This window comes from Neolamprologus brichardi, chromosome 1, assembly GCF_056152115.1.
Source record: "Neolamprologus brichardi isolate AB-2024 chromosome 1, ASM5615211v1, whole genome shotgun sequence".
Lineage (NCBI taxonomy): Eukaryota > Metazoa > Chordata > Actinopteri > Cichliformes > Cichlidae > Neolamprologus > Neolamprologus brichardi.
This window is the reverse complement of record NC_142104.1, coordinates 20,366,458-20,379,046: the sequence shown is the minus strand read 5'-3', so window position 1 is coordinate 20,379,046 and position 12,589 is coordinate 20,366,458. Positions and strand designations below refer to the sequence as shown.

Genomic DNA, 12,589 nt, shown 5'->3' with positions numbered 1-12,589 from the left:
GAAGCCTAATCTTAAAAGTAGAGATAGTGTCTGTCTCCCAAATCCAAACTTAAAGCTGGTTCCACAGAAGAGGGGCCTGAAAACGGAAGGCTCTGCCTCCCATTCTACTTTTAAATACTCTAGGAACAACAAGTAGGCCTGCAGTGCGAGAGCGAAGTGCTCTAATAGGGTGATATGGTACTACAAGGTCATTAAGATAAGATGGGGTTTAAGACCTTGTATGTGAGGAGCAGGATTTTGAGTTCACTTCTGGATTTAACAGGAAGCCAATGAAGGGAGTTTTTAGGACACCCTGATAATAATGAATTACAGTAGTCCAGCCTAGAAGTAATAAATACATTTTCAGCGTCACTCTGAGACAGGACATTTAAAATTTTAGAGATACTGCGCAAAAAGAAGAAAGCAGTCCTACATATTTGTTTAATATGTGCAATGAAGGACATGTGCTGGTCAAAAATGACTCCAAGGTTCCTCACAGCGTTACTGGAGGCCAAGGTAATGCCATCCAGAGTAAGCTCTGGTTAAAAATTGCATTTCCAAGATTTTTAGGGCTGAGTACAGAAACCTCAGTTTTATCTGAATTTAGAAGCAGAAAATTAGAGGTCATCCAGGTCTTTATGTCTTTAAGACATTCCTGCAGTTCCTGCAATTGGTGTGTATTATCTGGCTTCATGGATAGATAAAGGCTGGTGTCATCTGCATGGCAGTGAAAATGTATGTATGCTATGCCTGCGATGATACTATCTAAGGGAAACTACCTATATTAGGTGGTTTCCGAAAAAACTGCAGTAGTAATGCAAAAACAAAGTGAGGTTTATGGCTAGTGTAATCTGCAATGGCTGCAATGTTTAAAAAGAATTTCAACTTTCTTTGAAAAAAACTGTCCTTGTTATTCTTATTATTCCATTTTCTACAGTGCGGGGGACAACTGCTGCAACACTGAGGGGATCAAATTTTTAGATTTTTATTAAAGGATCAATATAACAGGGCTATAACATGACATGGTGCAGTTTTACTTTTTGGGGGGCGCTGTCCAAAAATGATCCGGACCTTCTAGGAACTTTTAAAGCGCTCTTGAGTGATAGTTCTCCAGGCTTTCTTGAGGTCTTTTTAATTTTTTCTGTGGACATTGGTTACTTTTTTCCAGTCCTTGTACCTAACAACTTTCAGAAGAATTCTTTTATTTTGTTAAGCTACTTAACACTGACCTGTGAATCCTTCAAGTATAAAGAACGCACCTAACTCAAGAATGTTATGACTACACCTAAGAGAAAACTTAGTAAAGAACCAATTTTATATTGTGTCTTCAGGCACATTGTTACAAGCAGCCTGTCACAAAAACACATCATTTGTTCCCATTTCTTTAGTTGAGTCAACAAAAAATACCAACAGTTTGACAAATATAAAATAGTATTTATACACCAACAAGGGGATTCCCAGAGAGCGTTTAGCCACGAACTTGCATTTCTCAGCATGCTGTGTATTTTCCTAAAAAAAATTGAGGAAACTTGGCAACTGGAGGACAAAAGAAGCAGCAGTCCTAAAAAGCAACAACAGATGAACAGTATCTCAAAGTCATGTGCTGAAGAAATAAGGAAAAAATCCATCAAAGGCCTAACACAGGACCTGAGCGATACATCTGGCCCTTCAGTTGATTCATCTACTGTTCAGCAAAGCCTCATCAGAAATGGTCTCAGTGGAGGGATGGCCGTCAATTAAAGAATTCTTAATGAAGGTAAACAGCAAGAAAAGACTGAGGTATGCCATACACAAGAGCTGGACTGAAAACAAGAGGCAACAAGTCTTACAGGTTGGGGATCTTCTCAAAATTGACTGAATAATAATGAATGCAAAAAAGTACCATCAGATTTTGAGCCACCAAATGGAAGCATCTGTCTGGCAAAGGATCCATTTTTCAGCATGACAATGAACCCAAACCCACTGCCGGTGTAGTATAAGAATATCTGGATAAATTGGCCTCCCCAGAGCCCAGACCTCTACATTAATGAAGCAATGTGGAGTCATCTTGACAGAGAACAGAAAAACTGCAGGCAAAATACAAAGATGAGCTTTAAATGTCCTTCAAGAAGCCTGGAGAACTATTCCTGAAGACAACTGAAAGAAATTACAAGAAACCTTGCCTAAAAAAGGTCTGGCTATGTTGAAGAATAAAGGTTATCATACCAAACACTGACTTTCAAGATTGTTGGAAATATAAGACCTCTGTTTTTGTCATATATATTGTATTCCCATGTATGCTTGCACATTTGTGCACCTATTATGTCTGCACCTATTTCCCAAACCAAAAAAAAGCCAAATAGACCCCATGGTTTCATGAATACAATGCTTTTAAAGCACTGATGTTAATCAGCAGTCAGCATGTGTTGCGATGTTTCAGTGGGGAGCTGTTGAAAAGAACTTGTCTGGGAAATTAAATTCCTACTGCTTTCCTGGCAAAACGCCGATCATAAATTCTGCCAAGGACTATGTCTGCCACAGGAACCTAGTGAGGGAACAGCATCTCTGAAGCTAAGTATCAACTGGAATGTTTTAGTAGCAACCAGACCAAACACTCAACAATGCAATCCTAATACCACTAGCAGTGCAGTTTGTTGAGTTAATCATGACACTATTAATTTTCTCCCTGGGGTTTTACTTTGGGAAAGATTAGTGCTGTGTTTCCATGCCTAACAATGATTCCACAATGTGACAGTAAACAAGCAAAAACAAGATGATCTGGGAGAAAACACTCACGCTGGCTTCATGCTGGGCTTTCAGAACATCTTAAAGAGAGAACACAGCATAATTGTGCACACACTGCTGTGTCTTCACTCTGACATGTCTGAACTGATTTTCACCCCTCATCCAAGAGGCTCTTTCAGTTCTAACACGAAAAGGTGGAGAGTCCCAGGTATTTAAACCCTAGTGGAGATAGTCCAGGGAGGTGCTTGTTGACCCATTATTCAATTCAATTCAATTCAATTCAATTTTATTTATATAGCGCCAAATCACAACATCACATAGATACAGAGAAAAACCCAACAATCATATGCGCATCGTATGCACAGCTCTCTTAAGGTCCCACAGCATTTCATTCAGGCTGAGATCATTGTAACCCTTGATTTTATTCTTTTTCAGCCATTCTATTGTCAATTTGCTGCTGTGTTTGGGATCCTTGGCTTCACGTTTAACTCTAGAATACTTTGGTATGCACAGGAGTTCATGGACGACTCAGTGACTGCAAGGTGCCCAGGTCCTGTCGCTGCAGAATGAGCCAAAATCATCACCAATCCCCCACCGCGCTTTGTTTGGATTTCACCAAACATGGAGCTGTGTGTTATAGCTAAACATCTCTACTTTGGTCTTTTCTGATCAAAGCACAATGTTCCAGAGATTGTGGTATTGTGTTAACACACAAGGCTCCAGACCAGGAGGCTGCAGAAACATCTGCTTTTATAACGGTGTTCACACTTGCTGATGATCAGTTTTTCAAGTGCATTTGATTATCAGCACCTGGTTGTTATTTACTCTCTTCTTTCCTATCAAAACAGTGAGGGTGTACTTAGCTTTCACAGGTCTGCACAGAATCCTGTGAAAACTTCCTGTCTTCACACGCCACTTGACAGCTTCATATTATTTCAGTTGTAAACATAAAATAATATGAGTATAAGAATAATATTAGAAAACCAACTGAACTGTAGTCTGACTTTGAAGACCTCTCAATTAGATAGTCAAAACGTTGTGCTGAGCTTCATCTTTTCTATCAGATTTTTGCCTATTCAAGGCTTTGGGTGCTTTAAGGGTTGTAAAAAGAAGCCCAGTTTAGTCAGCTTCAGATGGACTGGCCACACATACAGTACTCTACAAAGAGCTGAATGCCAGTCACAACCTGGCCTCTGGCTCTTACTCAGGCTTCCAGGGCATTCCAACCACAAGCCACTTCCCGTTACTGACCAGGATGGAGAATGCAGCCTGTCCCCTAAACTTATAGCTCCGCATGTGCCGACTTTACCAGCTCTCTGTCAATTATCGGTGCGTAACACCTAAATATGGCAAATGTGTATCAATGAAAACAGTGTAGTAGTCTTCACTGTAGTCTTGGAGGTCCATGTCCATTCAGAGTACAACATCAGACGAAGGTCCTGTATTTGGACAAGTTTCCAATTTCAACTCATTTTAATCGAGACTTTGCCCATGTGCTGTTGCATATTAAAATGCTCCCCTCCTGGGGCTTCACAGTTAAGCACAAGCATAATTTATCCTTGGTTAATCTCATACGTCGGTGAGAATCCATTGAATAGCACATAAATCTTCTCCATCTGTTAAAACATCTGGCTGCATCTCACGAGCTTTAAATATGATCTTAAAGAGTCTTGTGTAAGACGAGTCCCTGAGGACCACCAGCTGCCAATAATAACAAATACTTTTATTAAAAGAGACGCAGGTTAAATGGACAAATGGGGTGCAAAGGGGATGATGAGAAAGCTTTGTGCTACTGCGATCAGTGTTTTACTTACAATGACTAGTTGTGAATGTTTACTATGGAGAACAGTGTGTACACAGTAATACCTAAAATTAGTTATACTAGATTTACGACACTGATTTAAATCCTAAGTACCTGCTGAGACTTGTACCCTCATAGGAATCTCAGCAACACCACCTCAACTGTGCTGGATTTGTTTGACAGTAATGAACATTCAGAATATTAGATTAGCACAAGAGTAATCCTTCTGTTGTGAATGTATTTAGCTTAACAGTACAGACATACGATATTTCTCTCATTTTAATTTGTGCTCGCACTCAAAAGTCTGCAAATGTTCTCCTCTCTGTTGTTCAAGACTTACTCAGTTTCACTCATGAATTAAGGATGCAGCCACATCAGCACATAAGTATAAACACAAGGAATGTCACACACTGCACCAGGGATTCGATACAGTACCACAAATTATGCTTTATGTGGTTTTCCATTTGCATTAGGCCTGATTGAAATGAGCAGCTACAGAAACCAGTTCCATTAGGTTACATTATAATTTTATGTAGGAAATGCTCTCTTCTGTGTGTCCTGCTTCATCAGAATGAAAAATGAGAAAAGGAATAGAAATCAGCAACATCCCTGGGAATCATTAACTATATAAGAATAATAGAAACCATGGATTAAAAAAAGATGCTGTTTAAAATCAGCTATGGCAGAGCCGTGTAACAGCTTCAACAAAGACAAAAGGGTCATTCTTCAAATATGTCCAATTTTCAGGATACCTTAAAAATTTATTTCTTTTTCTAATGTTTAAATTTAGACCACAATATCATATAAATTCATGAATTGACATGACAACATGCCAGTTTTTTTTTTAATCTCTTTTTGTACATTTACTTAAAGACCACGTGTGGTGGTTTTTTGTCGCAAAAAACCACCACACAACTGTAGAAATAATATTTTATAAATGCCTTTAATTTTTAAAGGCATTTATAAAATATTATTTCTACAGTCTCTTCAGCACATGAAGAAAAAGAAGAATGCAACAAATCAGGAGATAATGAAGCTGATTTATCATTTATTAGGTTTGTTTAGAAGTATGCATGTGCAGCTTTGCTGCATACATTTGCATACATTTGCTGCAATACTGAAAATATTTGAATTCTATAAATTTCAATTCATCAACATATGAAATACGACACATTTTATTTGATGTGACAGGAAATGCGAATGAAAACATGTGACTCAGAGGGGCTCTTGACAAATTTGACAGGATCATAAAGAATTATATTTTACAAAGCATAATACTGTGAGAAATTAGTTTTCTCACAGTATGTCACTGTCACTTCTCGACATGCTGACACACGTTTCAGCTCAGTATTCAGTTCAGGGCTGAATGGGGCACTTGTCCAGGAAACAGGATCATACTTGCAAAAGCTTTGGAAGCCTTATCATGACTGACAATTATCAGTTGTTTTTTTCCATGAGTGAAACAAATAGGAAAATATGGATAAATTCGAGCAGTGGATTTGTTTGTCTTTCAAGTCGAGTCATTTGGTCACTTTGAAACCACTTAATGCTCCCTGAAATGCACATACCCAAGCCCACCCTGTCCAACATGTCACTGACCTGTCAGGGACGTCCCGAGGAGCTTTACCTCCTGCTGCACGAGGAGCAGCCTTTGAACTCTTGTTGGCAGTCATGTTCGTCTGCAAACCACCCGCTCACCTACAACACAGGGATATCAAACATTTAAACATGGGTTTTATACGGAATATTAAACCATTTATATTGTTTGTATTTGTCGTAAATATTTTCAGGATATAGAATCATAGAGCTAAAAAGCTTATTTTAGTTGCTGTCTTATTCCCAAGGAGTCGTCATGTCAGATGACTCTGCAAATTTTCATACTGGTCCTGCTGCAACACTCCCAGGGACTTGTGTCCTCTGCCGGTCTCAAGCCAGAGATCTTTTGCTAAGTGAGCATATTAACCACTACACTAAGGAACCACATAACAAAACACAAAGCTAACAGAAGGCAACACTAACTCTGGTGATACAGCACCTCTCATGTACATGTGCAGCCAAAAACAAATGAATAAACAGATACAACATAGCAGTTCTTTCATCTGTTGTGGTTATGAGTCTATATAACTGTAGTATCAATGTGTCAATGTAAGGTTTTGAAACAGCAGCTGTTACTATTATCCCCCATCAATGGTAGCTTTACTACTATTGCATCTGACAACTTTTCACAGCTCGGGCTAATAAAGAAATCCTACAGAGTTTTCCATTTCACCCCATCTGCCATCTTGAATCTCCAGTGTAAACACTGCAGATGACTTTCAATAAACTGAACGTAAGTGGCATAACTGACAGAGTATGTAGACAATATTGTGCTGGAGAAGCCCCAGAGCTCCCGGCACAGCTGTGGGGTTTTTTACGCCTAGAATATTTTTCTTTCGGGATCAAAGCATACGGGTATACAGACCTGCCAAAGAAAAAGCTAAACTTCTATTTAGCAAGCTCTTTATAAACATTATGAATCATATATAAATACATATATTCACATGTGCTACTCTACTGATACTAACATTAAAGGTTGAGTTCAAGCGAAGTCCAGAAAACTAATTTAGCTTACTTATTTCCAGACTTGAAAAGAATACAGATTTTTTTTAAAACAAAGTTAATATTTAAAGACTGTCATAACGCTTAAACTCATATTTGAAACCCATCTTTTGTGCATAGGGTGGAGGTCAGGGTGGATAGATGGGTAGGCAAACCCTCTTAGCAAATAAAGTGCTAATTGCTTACTCATCATATTGTACACACAATACTATAGGTCTATTTTTGGGGAAGGAGTGGGGCTCTTTAGTTAGTATTATGCTAGGACAGGAAAGCTGTGAGAGAGAGCAGAGGAAGCCACACGGCAGATAGGCCCGGGCAGATTCCAACCAAGGTCTCTGCAAGAGTCTTACGGGCTATGGATTACCCACAGTACACAACAGACATTCAGGGTCTGCTATTTTAACCCACATCCTAATCTTTCCATATGCTCTTCATGCTTTGCCTAATTGTAATCAATGGCTCATACTCAAGCAGTATGTCTGGTATCAGACAAACATATTTACCACCTTTCACGTCTAAAATAAGTCAAAAGAAGATAGCAATGAAAATACTATTGAGCGTGTAATTGTTTTCATCCTAAACAACCCTCTCTTTATAACACTATGAAATGCTGATGTAGCACTGAAACTGTTAAGTCGTTCGTCCTAAAACATTTACTCAAGTTTGTCAAATTAGCAGTTAGTTAAAGCCTTCCTTCAAACTGAGGGCCAGTGCCCCTGAAAGTGTAGCAATGAACCTTTCAAAAAGACTCAAAGCAATTGTTCTGGTTCATGAGGAGGTCAAATGGAGATCCCTAGAGATCAGAGTTGGAGGATAGGAGGGTGCTTGGCAGCATGACTTGTTTACAGGAAGCTGTTGTATGAAGAAGCCAGCCAACCAGTAGTGGAGCTGATTCCTATAGAGACAGATGAGAAGAGAGAGGGAGCATTCCTGCTGTCAGCTATTTCCTGTGGATTGTGGACTGGGCTAGAACGACGAGGCATGCATCGTTATTTTCATCCAACACAAAGAACGATTTTGCCTTGTCCTGTATACGACTCCGCCAGTGCTGCTGCTCCTCTGTGAACCATAAAACCGCAGAGCTCAAAGTAAAAACAGAACATTAGTCCCAAAATAGGAGGGAAAATGTAGAAAGTTGCATCTATTTCCTGTCATCCAAATAGTTACGTAAGGTTCAACATAAGCATCAACTCACATGTCTCGGAGAGAGACAGAGTCATCAATCGACATGCTGTTTGATCTAAAATTAGAGAAATTCTCAAATGATTTCTACAAATCACATGTCTGGCATCGAAGACTATCCTAATACGCGCGTAACTATCTAGACTGATTCACGGTGGACTAAACAACGATAAAAATATAACAAATCAGGAATCAGGGAAAAAAAAGGGACGTTGAGAAAAACATTCGGAGAACTTGAGAAATAAAATCTTTCATCTTATTCAAAATTTGACTAAGTTAAATTAGGAAACATGAATCCAGAGACACTGTCAGCTGTGTAAATATGATTTATACCTGATTAAAATATGGTGAGTTTGGAGATGATATTCACTCCACTCTCTTCTCTCTGATTTGATCTCTAACACCTTAAAGAAGCGCAGAAATAATTTCTTTAACGTCATTACCTTGTGTAACTAACTTAGAATCAATTTTAATCTGTGTAAATTTATTGTTTTCATTTTTTTTGGACTCAGAAAGCTATAATCACAGAAATGGGTCACAGAGGCCCAAGATGGACATTGCTGTGTAAACACCAAGGCGTTAGCCAACTGACTTCCTGAGGTCTGATACCATCTCTCTACACAAAATTACTGGCTGTAAACAACCACTTCTAAGAAAGCTCTAGAGTACCTTTAAAGTGCATTCAACCACATTCAATACAACTTTTCTCTTGAGATGTCAGAGCCAAGGGCAAGCTAACGGTCAACAACTGGCAACACACTTGACATCGCAGGGTGTTAAAATCTTTGGGGTTTTATGGGGTTTGGAGGCAGGACACAAAAAGGCACACTTTAGCCTGAGGTTGCTGTCCTGTTGTTGTAAAAACACAATACTTCGGTCTCCATCTTTTCCCCTCCGTGTCCACTCTTTTCACCCACACGTCCCTTTTTCAGATGTTTCTTTCTAAAGGGTCTGTTAGGAGGAACTTGGATATGTGAGGATGGAGGAAGTGTGATAATGAAAATGGGGCAAATTTGTCATTAAGCAACGTAACACAAAACAAAGCTGACTTGACTAACCCTGACGTTTATAGTGCATTTCTGAATAAGTGGAACTCTGAATTTCCAAGTTCCAATTAGGAATTTCAATCTGGAATGTCCCCTCAACTAGGATTTCCAACCTGAAACGTCAGAGCAGTCCTAGCAATCCCACTACTGAATGTAAACAGGAGTAAAACAGTAAAACCTTTCTCTAATGGCACTGTTCTGTATCCGTGACTCACTAAATAATCCATATGCAGAGCAGTGACTGACACTGAGGCTCTATCCATGAATATGCTCTAGCGGTATTTTTAAGCTCAATAAAATAAGTATTATGCTGTATTGCTAGCGACACTTGAATGCCTCTATCTTGCTAAGAATCAAAACAAATCTTGTTTTCCCGTGCCTTTTCTGGAACGTTCTCCAACATCTGAATTCCGAGGAATCTGGAACACGGCATTACATCAGGGGTGTCAAACATCAGGGAAAAGGAGAGTAGGAAACTGCTGAATAAAGCAGCAGTCTAAAGATCACATGTAGGCCTGAACCAGCCTGCAAACTATCTCAATCGAGCTCTCTGCAGAGGGGAAACCGAACAATCTCAAAAAACCCCATTAACCATTAAGCTAAATAGCACATTGAAGAGAATGGCAACCTCAACATCGAAGTTTACCGGAAGCCCACACACACGGACCAGTACCTCCTGTTTGACTCCCATCACCCTCTGGAACACAAACTTGGAGTAATTAGGACCCTACACCACCGGGCAGATCATGTTCCCTCTAAGCCTGAAGGGAAAAAGAAGGAACACACACATGTAAAGGAAGCACTCAAAACGTGCGGCTATCCTAAATGGGCATTCTTAAAGTCAGCAAAGAGGCACAGAAAAGAAGATCAGACACCAGCGAGGGAGGATAAGAAGGACAGACGCAACAACATTGTCATCCCCTATGTAGCCGGTGTATCAGAGAAACTCAGGAGGGTTTTCTCCAAGCATGACATCCCGGTGTACTTCAGACCCAGCAACACACTCAGACAAAAACTGGTTCACCCGAAAGACAAAACGCCAAAACATAGACTTAACAATGTGGTGTATGCCGTACAAGTGCAGCGAGGAATGCCCAGTCCTCTACATTGGAGAGACCAAACAGCCACTTCACAAGCGCATGGCACAACACAGAAGAGCCACCTCCACAGGACAAGATTCAGCTGTCCATCTGCATCTTAAGGATAAAGGACACTCTTTCGAGGATGCCAATGTTCACATTTTGGACAGAGAGGACAGATGGTTTGAAAGAGTAGTGAAAGAAGCCATCTATGTCCACTGTGAGCGACCATCTTTGAACAGAGGCGGTGGTTTACGACACCAACTCTCTGCCATCTATAATCCAGTTTTGAGATCCCTTCCCAGACGCCTTAACGCCCACTCACACCCTGGGCCATCTGACCTCAGGAATTCGCATGATAAGGTGGGGCCAGGTTTCACAATGAACTCATCCGAAACTCTGGCTGATTGGGACCCACACCCAGTTCCACACCTTGGCTCAGGCGATTAGAGGATCATCAGGGGGTCCTTTTGTCCCTCTGTGGGGGGACACTCCCACCAGGTTTATATCTGGGACTCTCCACCATTTGACCTTAGAACTGAAGAAGCCTCTCGGATGAGAGGTGAAACGTCTTCAAGTAACTTAAAGAAGTCCAGACGCTTTTCTTTGCAAGCTCCTTTGACATTCATCTTTTTTCCAATTTTTCCTATGAAACGGTGCATAACTGACAACTGACAAGATAAAGGTTCATTTAAAAGCTATATACCATTAAAATAGATTTTTTTAACTAATAATATTTTAATTGTAACTTGTAACCAAGTTACCAGTCAGCTTTTCAATGTGAAGTCCTTTTCTTACTGTAACACTGTATCATGGGCTCATTACAGTGTCATTTTTTGTTTTTCTCTTTTTTAATTTAATATTAGGCCTCAATTAGGTAATTCCCAGTTTAAAATGCCAACTTTCCATCTTAAGTAAACATGGGTGGAAATTTTTTTAAATTTAATAAGACTAATAAAAGTTCAGGGACTGGACTTTAACATCTCTAGTGATGAAGTCTTTTGAAAAGCTCAACAGAAAGGAGATTCTGCAGGAGATGGAGCATAATGGTCCACTGCAATTTGCATACAGGCCTTGTAGGGGCGTTGAAGAGGAAGCCGTGGTTTAATAAATTTCCTGTATCGTCATCTGGAAAGGGACAAAGCCCATGCTCTGCTCCTATTTACTGACTTTTCTTCATCTTTTAATTCAATCCGGCCACATCTGGATTCCCAATATGCAGATGATATGATGATTGTAAGTCTTCTTTATGGTGAAGAGTATTCCCATGGGCCTGTTGTGGATGAGTTTGTTTCTTGGTGTGATCAGCCATTTTTGCAGATCAACACCCTGAAACTAACAACATCCAGTGCACTCAAAGTCACATTGTTTGGTTTCTGTGACCAATACATTTTGTCTGTTTGTCGCTAGCCAACTTATCATCCTGTTTTACAACACACTGAACCCACAATGCACTCTTCTAGCCAGTTAGGCTAGTGTAAGCTAACTCCCCAGGTTCATCCTATATATGGTCACGTCCTGCTTAAAAAAACAAGTCCTATGAGTTTGGCATTTTGTCTACACCCAAAATGCCGCTAGCACATCCATCCTTTATTTACACTCTATTGTCTCACCTAACCATGCCGACTAACACATATCCGCATTTCCAAGCAACTGGCCTGCTTCCTCTTCTTTCAAATCTTAGCTTAGCAAAACATCCAGACTTAGTCAGCTAAAAGTTTTGCTTCCTTATTTTCTTTTTTAAGCACTACTTCTTAATCTCTTTACTTCAACCTCAACGCAGAGATTAAAAACTATCTGGCTGTTTTTGCTTCTGGCATAAAAACAAATCCTGTAAGCCAACGTGTCGCTTTTGGATATTCAACACCATTGTCTTAATTAGCTAGCTTTGCCATTTCAGGGTTTTTCCTGGTTCTGTCATGTTCATGTCCAGAAGTATTATGTGATTACATGAGAGGCATATCAATGACCCATATGTTCCCCCAGCAACAGGAGCATATTGATGAAATGGGACCATGACAGTGTCTCCATTAGACTGTTTGGCCTGGAATAAAAGAGCTCTTTGTGCTCAGTGTGTCCTTGAGAGGGAGAGGTGGTTAAAAAGTAAGTCTTTTATCAGTCTGTAGTCTACGTGTGTGCGTGTCTTTTAAAGAGAGTCCACATGTCCTTGGCACTGTCAC

At 39.9% G+C, this 12,589-nt stretch overlaps 1 protein-coding gene across 2 annotated transcripts in view; it reads right to left on the bottom strand.

Annotated features, from left to right (window-relative positions):
* Positions 1-12,589, bottom strand: part of dennd2b (DENN domain containing 2B) — a 54,649-nt gene that overhangs the window by 31,750 nt on the left and 10,310 nt on the right. For both annotated transcript variants that reach the window (XM_035915299.2, XM_006780183.3), the window contains exon 2: positions 6,104-6,202. In XM_035915299.2, the coding sequence (XP_035771192.2) occupies positions 6,104-6,177 (74 nt within the window). In that variant the 5' untranslated portion in view covers positions 6,178-6,202. The remainder of the gene's footprint in view (positions 1-6,103; positions 6,203-12,589) is intronic.